At 45.0% G+C, this 14,884-nt stretch overlaps 1 protein-coding gene across 1 annotated transcript; it reads right to left on the bottom strand.

Annotated features, from left to right (window-relative positions):
* Positions 1-3,031: 3,031 nt before the first annotated feature.
* On the bottom strand, positions 3,032-13,868 carry LOC131725052 (cytochrome c oxidase subunit 6B1-like). Its single transcript, XM_059018469.1, has 4 exons — positions 13,732-13,868; positions 8,663-8,825; positions 3,731-3,831; positions 3,032-3,224 (listed from the first exon to the last, which is right to left on the bottom strand). The coding sequence occupies exons 2-4, from the start codon at positions 8,766-8,768 to the stop codon at positions 3,171-3,173; spliced, it is 261 nt and encodes an 86-aa protein (XP_058874452.1). The 5' UTR covers positions 8,769-8,825; positions 13,732-13,868; the 3' UTR covers positions 3,032-3,170.
* Between the last annotated feature and the right edge of the window lie 1,016 nt (positions 13,869-14,884).

Below are 14,884 nucleotides of genomic sequence, written 5' to 3'. Positions count from 1 at the left end.
TTCTATCACGAGAAACGTCGTCCAGTCTGATTATTTTATATAGAGGTTGGGTTCTACATGATTTGAATTCAATTAAGGTATTTTATTCTTACAATTTAAACTAGTCCAAATACAAATATACCTTGCACACTACAATAGTATGTCCTTGATGAAATTCCCTACAAAACACAATGTGCATTATAGTGCATCAACTTTATTTAGACTTAAAAGTTAAAAATACCGTTTAAAATGGGCAGCAGTGTGGAGTAGTGGTTAGGGCTCTGGACTCTTGACCGGAGGGTTGTGGGTTCAATCCCAGGTGGGGGACACTGCTGCTGTACCCTTGAGGAAGGTACTTTACCTAGATTGCTCCAGTAAAAACCCAACTGTATAAATGGGTAATTGTATGTAAAAAAATAATGTGATATCTTGTAACAATTGTAAGTTGCCTTGGATAAGGGCGTCAGCTAAGAAATTAATAATAAATAATAAAAATGTTATTTTAGTGGGGTTTTTTTTACAACAGTTAGTTCATGGGCCCAGTGGTCTTGTATGTGCGGTATATCCCTGGAGATACAGAACATTCAAATAGATGTGAACAAAATAATGAAGCATATTTTGTATTGGATTTAACATGACCCTGTCTACTGACTGCCTAAAACTAGAGTCTGACAGTATTGCAAGTTAATCATGTGAGGATATAGATCCAGATTATTAAAATGACCGCACTGCGGTCCCATGGACCGGAGCAGCCATGGCAGTTTGATCAGGCCTGATGAATGGACGTGTGAGAAGCAGATGCTACAGATCTTGCATGGATACTGAAGGGGAATACGATGCCCAGTTTGTGTTCAAACAATGACACGTGACAGACAGAGTGCACTACAGATGGTGTATCCTGTGCTACACAGAATCACTGTAAGGGCTAGGATTGTTTTAACTGTGGTCCAGTTTCAATGGTTTGTCTCTCTAAAAAGTAAATAAAAGTGGCCGTTTGATTTTTTTATTTGTTAGGACCTCCTTGTCAGTGAGATGTGTATCTCCATGGTTCTGTTATTTCTCTGTCCAGGACCTCCTTGTCAGTGAGATGTGTATCTCCATGGTTCTGTTATTTCTCTTGCCAGGACCTCCTTGTCAATGAGATGTGTATCTCCATGGTTCTGTTATTTCTCTTGCCAGGACCTCCTTGTCAATGAGATGTGTATCTCCATGGTTCTGTTATCTCTCTTGCCAGGACCTCCTTGTCAGTGAGATGTGTATCTCCATGGTTCTGTTATCTCTCTTGCCAGGACCTCCTTGTCAGTGAGATGTGTATCTCCATGGTTCTGTTATTTCTCTTGCCAGGACCTCCTTGTCAATGAGATGTGTATCTCCATGGTTCTGTTATCTCTCTTGCCAGGACCTCCTTGTCAGTGAGATGTGTATCTCCATGGTTCTGTTATCTCTCTTGCCAGGACCTCCTTGTCAGTGAGATGTGTATCTCCATGGTTCTGTTATTTCTCTTGCCAGGACCTCCTTGTCAATGAGATGTGTATCTCCATGGTTCTGTTATTTCTCTTGCCAGGACCTCCTTGTCAATGAGATGTGTATCTCCATGGTTCTGTTATCTCTTTTGCCAGGACCTCCTTGTCAATGAGATGTGTATCTCCATGGTTCTGTTATCTCTCTTGCCAGGACCTCCTTGTCAGTGAGATGTGTATCTCCATGGTTCTGTTATCTCTCTTGCCAGGACCTCCTTGTCAGTGAGATGTGTATCTCCATGGTTCTGTTATCTCTCTTGCCAGGACCTCCTTGTCAGTGAGATGTGTATCTCCATGGTTCTGTTATTTCTCTTGCCAGGACCTCCTTGTCAATGAGATGTGTATCTCCATGGTTCTGTTATCTCTTTTGCCAGGACCTCCTTGTCAATGAGATGTGTATCTCCATGGTTCTGTTATCTCTCTTGCCAGGACCTCCTTGTCAGTGAGATGTGTATCTCCATGGTTCTGTTATCTCTCTTGCCAGGACCTCCTTGTCAGTGAGATGTGTATCTCCATGGTTCTGTTATTTCTCTGTCCAGGACCTCCTTGTCAATGAGATGTGTATCTCCATGGTTCTGTTATTTCTCTTGCCAGGACCTCCTTGTCAATGAGATGTGTATCTCCATGGTTCTGTTATCTCTCTTGCCAGGACCTCCTTGTCAGTGAGATGTGTATCTCCATGGTTCTGTTATCTCTCTTGCCAGGACCTCCTTGTCAGTGAGATGTGCATCTCCATGGTTCTGTTATCTCTCTTGCCAGGACCTCCTTGTCAGTGAGATGTGTATCTCCATGGTTCTGTTATTTCTCTTGCCAGGACCTCCTTGTCAATGAGATGTGTATCTCCATGGTTCTGTTATCTCTCTTGCCAGGACCTCCTTGTCAGTGAGATGTGTATCTCCATGGTTCTGTTATTTCTCTTGCCAGGACCTCCTTGTCAGTGAGATGTGTATCTCCATGGTTCTTTCTCTTGCCAGGACCTCCTTGTCAATGAGATGTGTACCTCCATGGTTCTTTCCTCTTGTTTAAATAAATACATTTGAATTCCAGTCAGGTTTGAAAACCTCGCTCTACATAAACCGTTGTTTGAATTAATATCTATGCAGTTTATGCAACACTATTGGTTCTGTTAATAACTATTTTAACAGCTTTGGTATTTATTGTATTTCAGTCTTTTCTTGGTATGAATATTTCTGTACTGTATTAAGTTCATACTTCGTATTGAATTGTAGTTTAATTTTGTATGTGTTACTTTGTGTATTATTTCTTAGTAGTAATAATAATTAGTAGGGGAGAATGGTGCGTTAAGAGACCAGCCTTTTCTCTTCAGAAAAACTTCTCCATCTCCTGTCCCACAGTCCTGTTCAGTTTGATGCAACAATATAATCCCTTCTTGGTGTCTGTTTTAGTTTACTACAATCTGAAAAGAGTTGAGTTTCATTAAAGCCCCACAATCCTGTTCAGTTGGACGCTACAATACTTTTACTTCACAGCAATTCAAATGAACACAAAATCAACCCAGAAGTGCACACAGGTAGAACAGAAACAGCATTTTATTTCATTTCTAATATTTTCACTGGCGACATTTTAAACCCCTGCCCCCAATCAGACTGGAATAAAGTTATATTTTTATTATTATTATTAAGATTCTGATTGTTTGTTGGTTCTTGAGATTCACACTCTGCCAGGAAAGCTCCCGTCCGCAACTTGGTCATCCCATTTCCCCACCTGCAAGAGGAGAAAAAAAAAAAAAAATTGAGACCAGTACAATTATTAAAAATAAATAAATAATAAAAAAGTTAGACATTGCTAATCATTTTAAAAACAGGAGGCACCAAACAGGGCTGTACCGATTCACTGTGTACTGATGAATCTTGATGGTTTCCACAGCACAGCGCATTGCAGTTAAAGAACTACTGCTCCCAGCATCCCCCACCAATGCTGCCGGTACAGAGGCATGCTGTGAGCTGTAGTTGTAGATGCTTTCTTTACATGATGCATCTTAAGAGGTCTGTATCGTTTGTGATTAAGGAGGTAAGAGAATGGATTTTAAAGATAGTCAGCACTCCTTTAAAGGGAGGGCCAGTGATAATGTATGAGATCTCCTCTGTAAAGTTCTAACATCAATTCATGTTGTGAAACTGCAGCCCTGTGGTTCCCATGCTGGCTCTACCTCTGCTGTAGTCTGGCTGTGAGTCAGAGCCACAATGGCAGCAGTTTCCTCACTCACTTACCCAGCTCATAGGACACAGGCTCTTATAGACACGCTGGTACCACTGGCATGGAGAAACGTCCTGGCCCTTAGCAGAGAGTGCATTGTTACAACGATGGAAATCTACACAGAGAGAGAGAGAGCATTGTTATAGCGATGGAAATCTAAAGAGAGCATTGTTATAGCGATGGAAATCTAAAGAGAGCATTGTTACAGCGATGGAAATCTACAGAGAGCATTGTTACAGTGATGGAAATCTACAGAGAGAGCACTGTTACAGCGATGGAAATCTAAAGAGAGCATTGTTATAGCGATGGAAATCTAAAGAGAGCATTGTTACAGCGATGGAAATCTACAGAGAGCATTGTTACAGTGATGGAAATCTACAGAGAGCATTGTTACAGCGATGGAAATCTACAGAGAGCATTGTTACAGCGATGGAAATCTAAAGAGAGCATTGTTACAGTGATGGAAATCTACACAGAGAGCATTGTTACAGCGATGGAAATCTACACAGAGAGAGAGAGAGAGCATTGTTACAGTGATGTAAATCTACAGAGCATTGTTACAGCGATGGAAATCTACAGAGAGCATTGTTACAGCGATGGAAATCTACACAGAGAGAGAGAGAGAGCATTGTTACAGTGATGGAAATCTAAAGAGAGCATTGTTACAGTGATGGAAATCTAAAGAGAGCATTGTTACAGTGATGGAAATCTACAGAGAGCATTGTTACAGTGATGGAAATCTACAGAGAGCATTGTTACAGTGATGGAAATCTACAGAGAGTATTGTTACAGTGATGGAAATCTACAGAGAGCATTGTTACAGTGATGGAAATCTAAAGAGAGCATTGTTACAGTGATGGAAATCTACAGAGAGCATTGTTACAGTGATGGAAATCTACAGAGAGCATTGTTACAGTGATGGAAATCTACAGAGAGTATTGTTACAGTGATGGAAATCTACAGAGAGTGCATTGTTACAGCGATGGAAATCTACACAGAGAGAGAGAGAGCATTGTTACAGCGATGGAAATCTACAGAGCATTGTTACAGCGATGGAAATCTACACAGAGAGAGAGAGAGCATTGTTACAGCGATGGAAATCTACAGAGAGCATTGTTACAGCGATGGAAAATCTACAGAGAGTTAGGGTTAGACTCACCCTGGCATCAGGGGTCAGCGCGTGTACTGATCTGTGTAGCAGTGTGTGTGTGTGTACTGATCTGGGGTCAGTGTAGCAGTGTGTGTGTGTGTACTGATCTGGGGTCAGTGTAGCAGTGTGTGTGTGTGTACTGATCTGGGGTCAGTGTAGCAGTGTGTGTGTGTGTGTACTGATCTGGGGTCAGTGTAGCAGTGTGTGTGTGTGTGTGTACTGATCTGGGGTCAGTGTAGCAGTGTGTGTGTGTGTGTACTGATCTGGGGTCAGTGTAGCAGTGTGTGTGTGTGTGTACTGATCTGGGGTCAGTGTAGCAGTGTGTGTGTGTGTGTGTACTGATCTGGGGTCAGTGTAGCAGTGTGTGTGTGTGTGTACTGATCTGGGGTCAGTGTAGCAGTGTGTGTGTGTGTGTGTGTGTACTGATCTGGGGTCAGAGTAGCAGTGTGTGTGTGTGTGTACTGATCTGGGGTCAGTGTAGCAGTGTGTGTGTGTGTACTGATCTGGGGTCAGTGTAGCAGTGTGTGTGTGTGTGTGTGTGTACTGATCTGGGGTCAGTGTAGCAGTGTGTGTGTGTGTGTACTGATCTGGGGTCAGTGTAGCAGTGTGTGTGTGTGTGTACTGATCTGGGGTCAGTGTAGCAGTGTGTGTGTGTGTACTGATCTGGGGTCAGTGTAGCAGTGTGTGTGTGTGTGTGTACTGATCTGGGGTCAGTGTAGCAGTGTGTGTGTGTGTGTACTGATCTGGGGTCAGTGTAGCAGTGTGTGTGTGTGTGTGTGTGTGTACTGATCTGGGGTCAGTGTAGCAGTGTGTGTGTGTGTGTGTGTACTGATCTGGGGTCAGTGTAGCAGTGTGTGTGTGTGTGTGTGTGTACTGATCTTGGGTCAGTGTAGCAGTGTGTGTGTGTGTGTACTGATCTGGGGTCAGTGTAGCAGTGTGTGTGTACTGATCTGGGGTCAGTGTAGCAGTGTGTGTGTGTGTGTACTGATCTGGGGTCAGTGTAGCAGTGTGTGTGTGTGTGTGTACTGATCTGGGGTCAGTGTAGCAGTGTGTGTGTGTGTGTACTGATCTGGGGTCAGTGTAGCAGTGTGTGTGTGTGTGTACTGATCTGGGGTCAGTGTAGCAGTGTGTGTGTGTGTGTGTACTGATCTGGGGTCAGTGTAGCAGTGTGTGTGTGTGTGTACTGATCTGGGGTCAGTGTAGCAGTGTGTGTGTGTGTACTGATCTGGGGTCAGTGTAGCAGTGTGTGTGTGTGTGTACTGATCTGGGGTCAGTGTAGCAGTGTGTGTGTGTGTGTGTGTACTGATCTGGGGTCAGTGTAGCAGTGTGTGTGTGTGTACTGATCTGGGGTCAGTGTAGCAGTGTGTGTGTGTGTGTACTGATCTGGGGTCAGTGTAGCAGTGTGTGTGTGTGTGTGTGTGTACTGATCTGGGGTCAGTGTAGCAGTGTGTGTGTGTGTACTGATCTGGGGTCAGTGTAGCAGTGTGTGTGTGTGTGTGTGTGTGTACTGATCTGGGGTCAGTGTAGCAGTGTGTGTGTGTGTGTGTGTACTGATCTGGGGTCAGTGTAGCAGTGTGTGTGTGTGTGTACTGATCTGGGGTCAGTGTAGCAGTGTGTGTGTGTGTGTGTGTACTGATCTGGGGTCAGTGTAGCAGTGTGTGTGTGTGTGTGTACTGATCTGGGGTCAGTGTAGCAGTGTGTGTGTGTGTGTGTGTACTGATCTGGGGTCAGTGTAGCAGTGTGTGTGTGTGTACTGATCTGGGGTCAGTGTAGCAGTGTGTGTGTGTGTGTGTGTGTGTGTGTACTGATCTGGGGTCAGTGTAGCAGTGTGTGTGTGTGTGTGTGTGTACTGATCTGGGGTCAGTGTAGCAGTGTGTGTGTGTGTGTGTGTGTGTACTGATCTGGGGTCAGTGTAGCAGTGTGTGTGTGTGTACTGATCTGGGGTCAGTGTAGCAGTGTGTGTGTGTGTACTGATCTGGGGTCAGTGTAGCAGTGTGTGTGTGTGTGTGTGTACTGATCTGGGGTCAGTGTAGCAGTGTGTGTGTGTGTGTGTACTGATCTGGGGTCAGTGTAGCAGTGTGTGTGTGTGTGTGTGTGTGTACTGATCTGGGGTCAGTGTAGCAGTGTGTGTGTGTGTGTGTGTGTACTGATCTGGGGTCAGTGTAGCAGTGTGTGTGTGTGTGTGTACTGATCTGGGGTCAGTGTAGCAGTGTGTGTGTGTGTGTGTACTGATCTGGGGTCAGTGTAGCAGTGTGTGTGTGTGTGTGTACTGATCTGGGGTCAGTGTAGCAGTGTGTGTGTGTGTACTGATCTGGGGTCAGTGTAGCAGTGTGTGTGTGTGTGTACTGATCTGGGGTCAGTGTAGCAGTGTGTGTGTGTGTACTGATCTGGGGTCAGTGTAGCAGTGTGTGTGTGTGTGTGTACTGATCTGGGGTCAGTGTAGCAGTGTGTGTGTGTGTGTACTGATCTGGGGTCAGTGTAGCAGTGTGTGTGTGTGTACTGATCTGGGGTCAGTGTAGCAGTGTGTGTGTGTGTGTGTGTGTACTGATCTGGGGTCAGTGTAGCAGTGTGTGTGTGTGTGTACTGATCTGGGGTCAGTGTAGCAGTGTGTGTGTGTGTGTGTGTACTGATCTGGGGTCAGTGTAGCAGTGTGTGTGTGTGTGTGTACTGATCTGGGGTCAGTGTAGCAGTGTGTGTGTGTGTGTGTGTACTGATCTGGGGTCAGTGTAGCAGTGTGTGTGTGTGTACTGATCTGGGGTCAGTGTAGCAGTGTGTGTGTGTGTGTGTGTGTACTGATCTGGGGTCAGTGTAGCAGTGTGTGTGTGTGTGTGTGTGTGTACTGATCTGGGGTCAGTGTAGCAGTGTGTGTGTGTGTGTACTGATCTGGGGTCAGTGTAGCAGTGTGTGTGTGTGTACTGATCTGGGGTCAGTGTAGCAGTGTGTGTGTGTGTGTGTGTACTGATCTGGGGTCAGTGTAGCAGTGTGTGTGTGTGTGTGTACTGATCTGGGGTCAGTGTAGCAGTGTGTGTGTGTGTGTGTGTACTGATCTGGGGTCAGTGTAGCAGTGTGTGTGTGTGTGTGTGTGTACTGATCTGGGGTCAGTGTAGCAGTGTGTGTGTGTGTGTACTGATCTGGGGTCAGTGTAGCAGTGTGTGTGTGTGTGTACTGATCTGGGGTCAGTGTAGCAGTGTGTGTGTGTGTGTGTACTGATCTGGGGTCAGTGTAGCAGTGTGTGTGTGTGTGTACTGATCTGGGGTCAGTGTAGCAGTGTGTGTGTGTGTGTACTGATCTGGGGTCAGTGTAGCAGTGTGTGTGTGTGTACTGATCTGGGGTCAGTGTAGCAGTGTGTGTGTGTGTGTGTGTGTACTGATCTGGGGTCAGTGTAGCAGTGTGTGTGTGTGTGTACTGATCTGGGGTCAGTGTAGCAGTGTGTGTGTGTGTACTGATCTGGGGTCAGTGTAGCAGTGTGTGTGTGTGTGTGTGTGTACTGATCTGGGGTCAGTGTAGCAGTGTGTGTGTGTGTGTACTGATCTGGGGTCAGTGTAGCAGTGTGTGTGTGTGTGTACTGATCTGGGGTCAGTGTAGCAGTGTGTGTGTGTGTGTGTGTACTGATCTGGGGTCAGTGTAGCAGTGTGTGTGTGTGTGTGTACTGATCTGGGGTCAGTGTAGCAGTGTGTGTGTGTGTGTACTGATCTGGGGTCAGTGTAGCAGTGTGTGTGTGTGTACTGATCTGGGGTCAGTGTAGCAGTGTGTGTGTGTGTGTACTGATCTGGGGCGGGGGGGGGGTTAGACTCACCCAGGTAGTTCTGGAAGCAGTTCCTGGTCTGGTTGGTGTTGGGGAATCGAGCATCGAAAGGGGCTGTTCGGTAGTTCTTGATTTTCTCCTCGATTGCGTCAGACATGTTGCTGGTCCTTTGAGCGAGTGAGTGCGAGAGTCAGATAGAGAAACAGAAAGATACCTGCAGAGAGGAGAGAGATTTAAATATCTGCAGAGAGGAGAGAGATTTAAATACCTGCAGAGAGGAGTGTGCGAGATGGGAGAAGGAAATATCTGCAGAGAAGAAAAGCACTTTAGAAACACTTATTTTTTATTTTGTAAACAAGTTAGCAAAAAGACACTTTACAAGATTATACATCCGATAAATAACAGAAAACAGCAATTTTCTGTTTTAAATTATCGGCTGAATAAATAAATATAACATTTCTTGTAACATCTTGTTATTGCTAACTTGTTTACAAAATAGTGTTTCTAAAAATGCTTTCCAGTTCAGCAGTTGAACAGTTTCGTGTAGGAGTGTCACAAGCAGCATCAATTACGTGTAAACAAACATGTATTTAAATTATAAACACGATTGCTGTTGTGTATAATATTTTTAAACTACATCTGAATGTTTTATTCCATTTATATGGATCACCTGTAAAATAGCATTTTCAATCAAATATAAAACTAGTAGCTATGGTGACATCACCAGTAAATTATGCAAATGAGTGCCATCGAAGATTCGAACCTTCCTTCAGCAACGTGTTCCAAGCCTTCGAAGGCCGAAATGTACCCTTCGTTGCAGCCCTACTTTTCCAATCCCAGCATTTCGTTTTTATTATTCTAACAAACAGGACCCGCTTGGACAGATCGGAAATGCTCACCGGACCCCCACCACCGTATTTCTCGACATGCCAAGAAAGACCACCGCTCACCAGGAGTTTAAAACAAACAAAGTCCTATTGGAAGTGACTCTGCAGCAGCCACTGACTCCCTGTGTGTGTGTGACCCTGAACAAGTCACTGAACCTCCTTGTGCTCCGTCCTTCGGATGAGACGTCAAACAAACGAGCTCCTATTGGAAGTGACTCTGCAGCAGCCACTGACTCCCTGTGTGTGTGTGACCCTGAACAAGTCACTGAACCTCCTTGTGCTCCGTCCTTCGGATGAGACGTCAAACAAACGAGCTCCTATTGGAAGTGACTCTGCAGCAGCCACTGACTCCCTGTGTGTGTGTGACCCTGAGCAAGTCACTGAACCTCCTTGTGCTCCGTCCTTCGGATGAGACGTCAAACAAACGAGCTCCTATTGGAAGTGACTCTGCAGCAGCCACTGACTCCCTGTGTGTGTGTGACCCTGAGCAAGTCACTGAACCTCCTTGTGCTCCGTCCTTCGGATGAGACGTCAAACAAACGAGCTCCTATTGGAAGTGACTCTGCAGCAGCCACTGACTCCCTGTGTGTGTGTGACCCTGAGCAAGTCACTGAACCTCCTTGTGCTCCGTCCTTCGGATGAGACGTCAAACAAACAAGCTCCTATTGGAAGTGACTCTGCAGCAGCAGCATTTGTTGATGATGCATATTTCACCCCCTAGTCTCTGTAAGTCGCTTTTGATAAAAGCGTCTGCTAAATGAATTAATAACAATAATTATAATAATACTAATTGTCTGTGTGAACAAGCCATTAAAAGATACTTCCAAATCTTTCAGACATGGCTTGGGAACAGAGATGAAAAACCAACCCCTGCTGGACGATTGCACCGGTCACCCTGCTGGACGATTGCACCGGTCACCCCGCTGGACGATTGCACCGGTCACCCCGCTGGACGATTGCACCGGTCACCCCGCTGCTCCTTCCCCGCTGGACGAATGCACCGGTCACCCTGCTGCTCCTCCCCCGCTGGACGAATGCACCGGTCACCCTGCTGCTCCTCCCCCGCCGGACGAATGCACCGGTCACCCTGCTGCTCCTCCCCCGCTGGACGAATGCACCGGACACCCTGCTGGACGAATGCACCGGTCACCCTGCTGCTCCTTCCCCGCTGGACGAATGCACCGGTCACCCTGCTGGACGACTGCACCGGTCACCCTGCTGCTCCTTCCCCGCTGGACGAATGCACCGGACACCCTGCTGGACGACTGCACCGGTCACCCTGCTGCTCCTTCCCCGCTGGACGAATGCACCGGTCACCCTGCTGCTCCTCCCCCGCTGGACGAATGCACCGGACACCCTGCTGCTCCTCCCCCGCTGGACGAATGCACCGGCCACCCTGCTGCTCCTTCCCCGCTGGACGATTGCACCGGTCACCCTGCTGCTCCTCCCCCGCTGGACGAATGCACCGGTCACCCTGCTGCTCCTCCCCCGCTGGACGAATGCACCGGTCACCCTGCTGCTCCTCCCCCGCTGGACGAATGCACCGGCCACCCTGCTGCTCCTTCCCCGCTGGACGATTGCACCGGCCACCCTGCTGCTCCTCCCCCGCTGGACGATTGCACCGGTCACCCTGCTGCTCCTTCCCCGCTGGACGAATGCACCGGACACCCTGCTGCTCCTCCCCCGCTGGACGAATGCACCGGCCACCCTGCTGCTCCTTCCCCGCTGGACGAATGCACCGGTCACCCTGCTGGACGATTGCACCGGTCACCCTGCTGGACGATTGCACCGGACACCCTGCTGGACGATTGCACCGGTCACCCTGCTGCTCCTTCCCCGCTGGACGAATGCACCGGTCACCCTGCTGGACGATTGCACCGGTCACCCTGCTGGACGATTGCACCGGCCACCCTGCTGCTCCTCATTTAGCAGATGCTGTTATCCAAATCAACTTAGAATAGGGGGTGAACTATGAATCATCAACAACTGCTGCTGCTGTTGCAGAGTCACTTCCAATAGGAGCTCGTTTGTTTGACATCTCATCCGAAGGACGGAGCACAAGGAGGTTCAGTGACTTTCTCAGGGTCACACACACACTGAGTCAGTGGCTGAGCCAGGATTTGAACCGCCTGGTATCAAGACCTTTTTCTTAACCACGGAGCCAGCAAGCCTCCTTATGCCTTTGTACAAATGGCTCTTATATGTGTAGTTGAGGCTCTATCTTTGTAAATGCATCTTTACTTGATTGTTTTTTCTCAAATTGAGGGTGGGAATTTGGGTTGCAATGCAAACCCATTTTTAAAAACATACCCACCCCCCGATAACGGCGTAATTGAACTCATCCTCTTTAGACTTTGTTGTTCACACTTCACACCAAACATACCGAACCGTACTGAGTGCAGACCAAACCCTCTAAACTGACCCAGTGTGAACACAGAGTCACAGAACCTGTAACTCACTGAAGTACATATTTTATATAACCTGGATATTAGTATATGTTAAAATAATTTATATTTATATAGATTTATATATATATATATATATATATATATATATATTAGTGTCTTTGCTTAGGTCAGAGGTCAAATGTAATCATCTAGAGGAATATGTCTTTTGTTTTTGTAATTAAATTTAACATGAATGTTGGCATAACTAATCACATAACAATGCCCCACCAAGACTGCACAGATTGACATTACACTGGAAAAAAAAAAAATCTCTGTGTGTTGGACTGTAGCTATCATGCTTCTTGGTGTACGTGCCAGCGTAGACACAATCAAGACAAAACAAGAACACTTTCATTGCACTCGCTGTCCCTCAGGTCACTCTTTGCACTATTGTCTATAGAAGTGATGTAGGTGTTGCACAATTACTGCTGTTACTTCCATTGCAAAAGTTGGCACACTTGCCACTATGCAATATGGCATTGCCACATATCTATCCAAGACCACTGGTTTACCAAAATGAAGGGTTTTTCTATAACAGTGCCATGAAGAATGAGGACCAAACTGCTTCTTTGTCTTGTTATTGTCACATGAGTTCCTAAAAACAGCTGACGGCACAATATTCTGCATACCAACAAACACACTCAGGTAACGTCCTTCTGGGCCGTCTTGCTGATGTCATGTATGACATGTCATGTATATATATGGGCCAGTAAAAACACTACCTCAGTGGCCCAAGCGGCCAGTAACAATAATTAAAAAAATAATCTAAATGTAGAGCTCTGACTGAAACCATATATACACACAGCGCAATGGCAAAAAAAAAAAAAGTCAGGTAGATTGAGACCTGTCAAATAAAAATAAACTATAGGTACAAACATGTAGATCTTTTATTTAACACTGTGCAATCAAAAGAAACAAAATAACGCCGCACAAAAAGAAGTGAGGTATGTAATTCAATATGTTCACGTAACATTATTCAGCAGGTTTTATTCCACTTCATGTTAAATTAGTTAAATCTAGTATAACATGGGCAGCAGTGTGGAGTAGTGGTTAGGGCTCTGGACTCTTGACCGGAGGGTCGTGGGTTCAATCCCAGGTGGGGGACACTGCTGCTGTACCCTTGAACAAGGTACTTTACCTAGATTGCTCCAGTAAAAACCCAACTGTATAAATGGGGAATTGTATGTAAAAATAATGTGATATCTGTATAATGTGAAATAATGTATAATGTGATATCTTGTAACAATTGTAAGTCGCCCTGGATAAGGGCGTCAGCTAAGAAATAAATAATAATAATAATAATAACGACGTACATCTGCAATAATAATGACAATAATGTTATTATAAACATTAAGTACACGAGTTGTAAATGTTAATATTCACATCATGACAATTTTCGACTACCGCCAATAACGCCGTATTGACTTTATAATAAGGTCATTTCTGACACCACCGCCCGCAAAAGCCAACACAATATACAATGTAAAAGCACACTTTATAAACACGGACTCCAAGTCTACCTGCATCTAAAGAAAACGTATTTGTATTTAGTACCGAAACTCTCCCTCTACCGAATTTCTGCATTTCCCACAAACCGAGAAAATAAACGTAAACCGCAACTTAACCAAAACCGCCTTTATTTTCTCAAATAAATACCCAAACCGCGCCAAACACTTACCGCACTGCGGAGGGAGACTCTTTAATCTACAAACACAAAAGTTACCGCGTTAAAATCCGTATTGTTTTGTTATTTTTGACTATTTTTTTACCAGGCCACTCTACTCACCTAATCAGATCGGCAGTTTTGTCCTTCTAAGGGGTCAGGCCGCCCGCTGCACGCCGGGATATAGGAGGACAGTAGCGAGGAGCACGCCGGGATACTGCGGGGCAATCGGTGGCTTCTGTGTGGGGGCGGCGGTGCATTGTGGGATGGTTCATTTACATTCTTCCCCCAACTTCTCATTCTGAAGGGGACGGGTAATATCAATATCGGTGTACAAAACACAGATCAAATATCTAAGAAAAACTCGCTGCTGCCTTCAGCATAGATATTCTATTTTCCGTCTCACTGCGCGCAAAGCGTTGTGGTTTATGCAAAGAGCTCAGTAGAATTTTTTTCTATGGAGAGTCGTAAGAAATTTTGCTGGTTTGTGCTGGTTTTTATGGGGTACCAGGTGGGGGTGAGGTGGGGTGAGGTGGGGTGGAAACGTTAATATTTAAATCTTGTATTTTTTCCTCAAGATATATATATATATATATATATCTTGCAAAAGTATTCAGACCCCTGACCAATTCTCTCATATTACTGAATTACAAATGGTACATTGAAATTTTGTTCTGTTTGATATTTTATTTTAAAACACTGAAACTCAAAATCAATTATTGTAAGGTGACATTGGTTTCATGTTGGGAAATATTTTTGAAATATCTTATAATCTAATATCGTATATATATATATATATATATATATAGTTTGAGAAAAAGGAAAACTGCTCTGTACCAAAATTATCAAAAAGAAAAAAGAGAAAAGGATATTTCAGGTACTTAAAAAGGGCAGCAGTGTGGAGTAGTGGTTAGGGCTCTGGACTCTTGACCGGAGGGTCGTGGGTTCAATCCCAGGTGGGGGGACACTGCTGCTGTACCCTTGAGCAAGATACTTTACCTAGATTGCTCAAGTAAAAACCCAACTGTATAAATGGGTAATTGTATGTAAAATAATGTGATATCTTATAAAAGTTGTAAGTTGCTCTGGATAAGGGCGTCTGCTAAGAAATAAATAATAATAATAATAATAAGTAGAATAATTGATTACAAATCAATTATCTGGTCGTTTCGGACTACAATCCTTCATCGGCTGATATATATATATATATATATATATATATATATAATGTGTACATTGATATAATTTATAAATCTAATTACAAGATTTAACATTT

This window comes from Acipenser ruthenus, chromosome 60 (genome assembly GCF_902713425.1).
Source record: "Acipenser ruthenus chromosome 60, fAciRut3.2 maternal haplotype, whole genome shotgun sequence".
Lineage (NCBI taxonomy): Eukaryota > Metazoa > Chordata > Actinopteri > Acipenseriformes > Acipenseridae > Acipenser > Acipenser ruthenus.
This window is presented reverse-complemented; position numbering and strand designations above follow the sequence as displayed.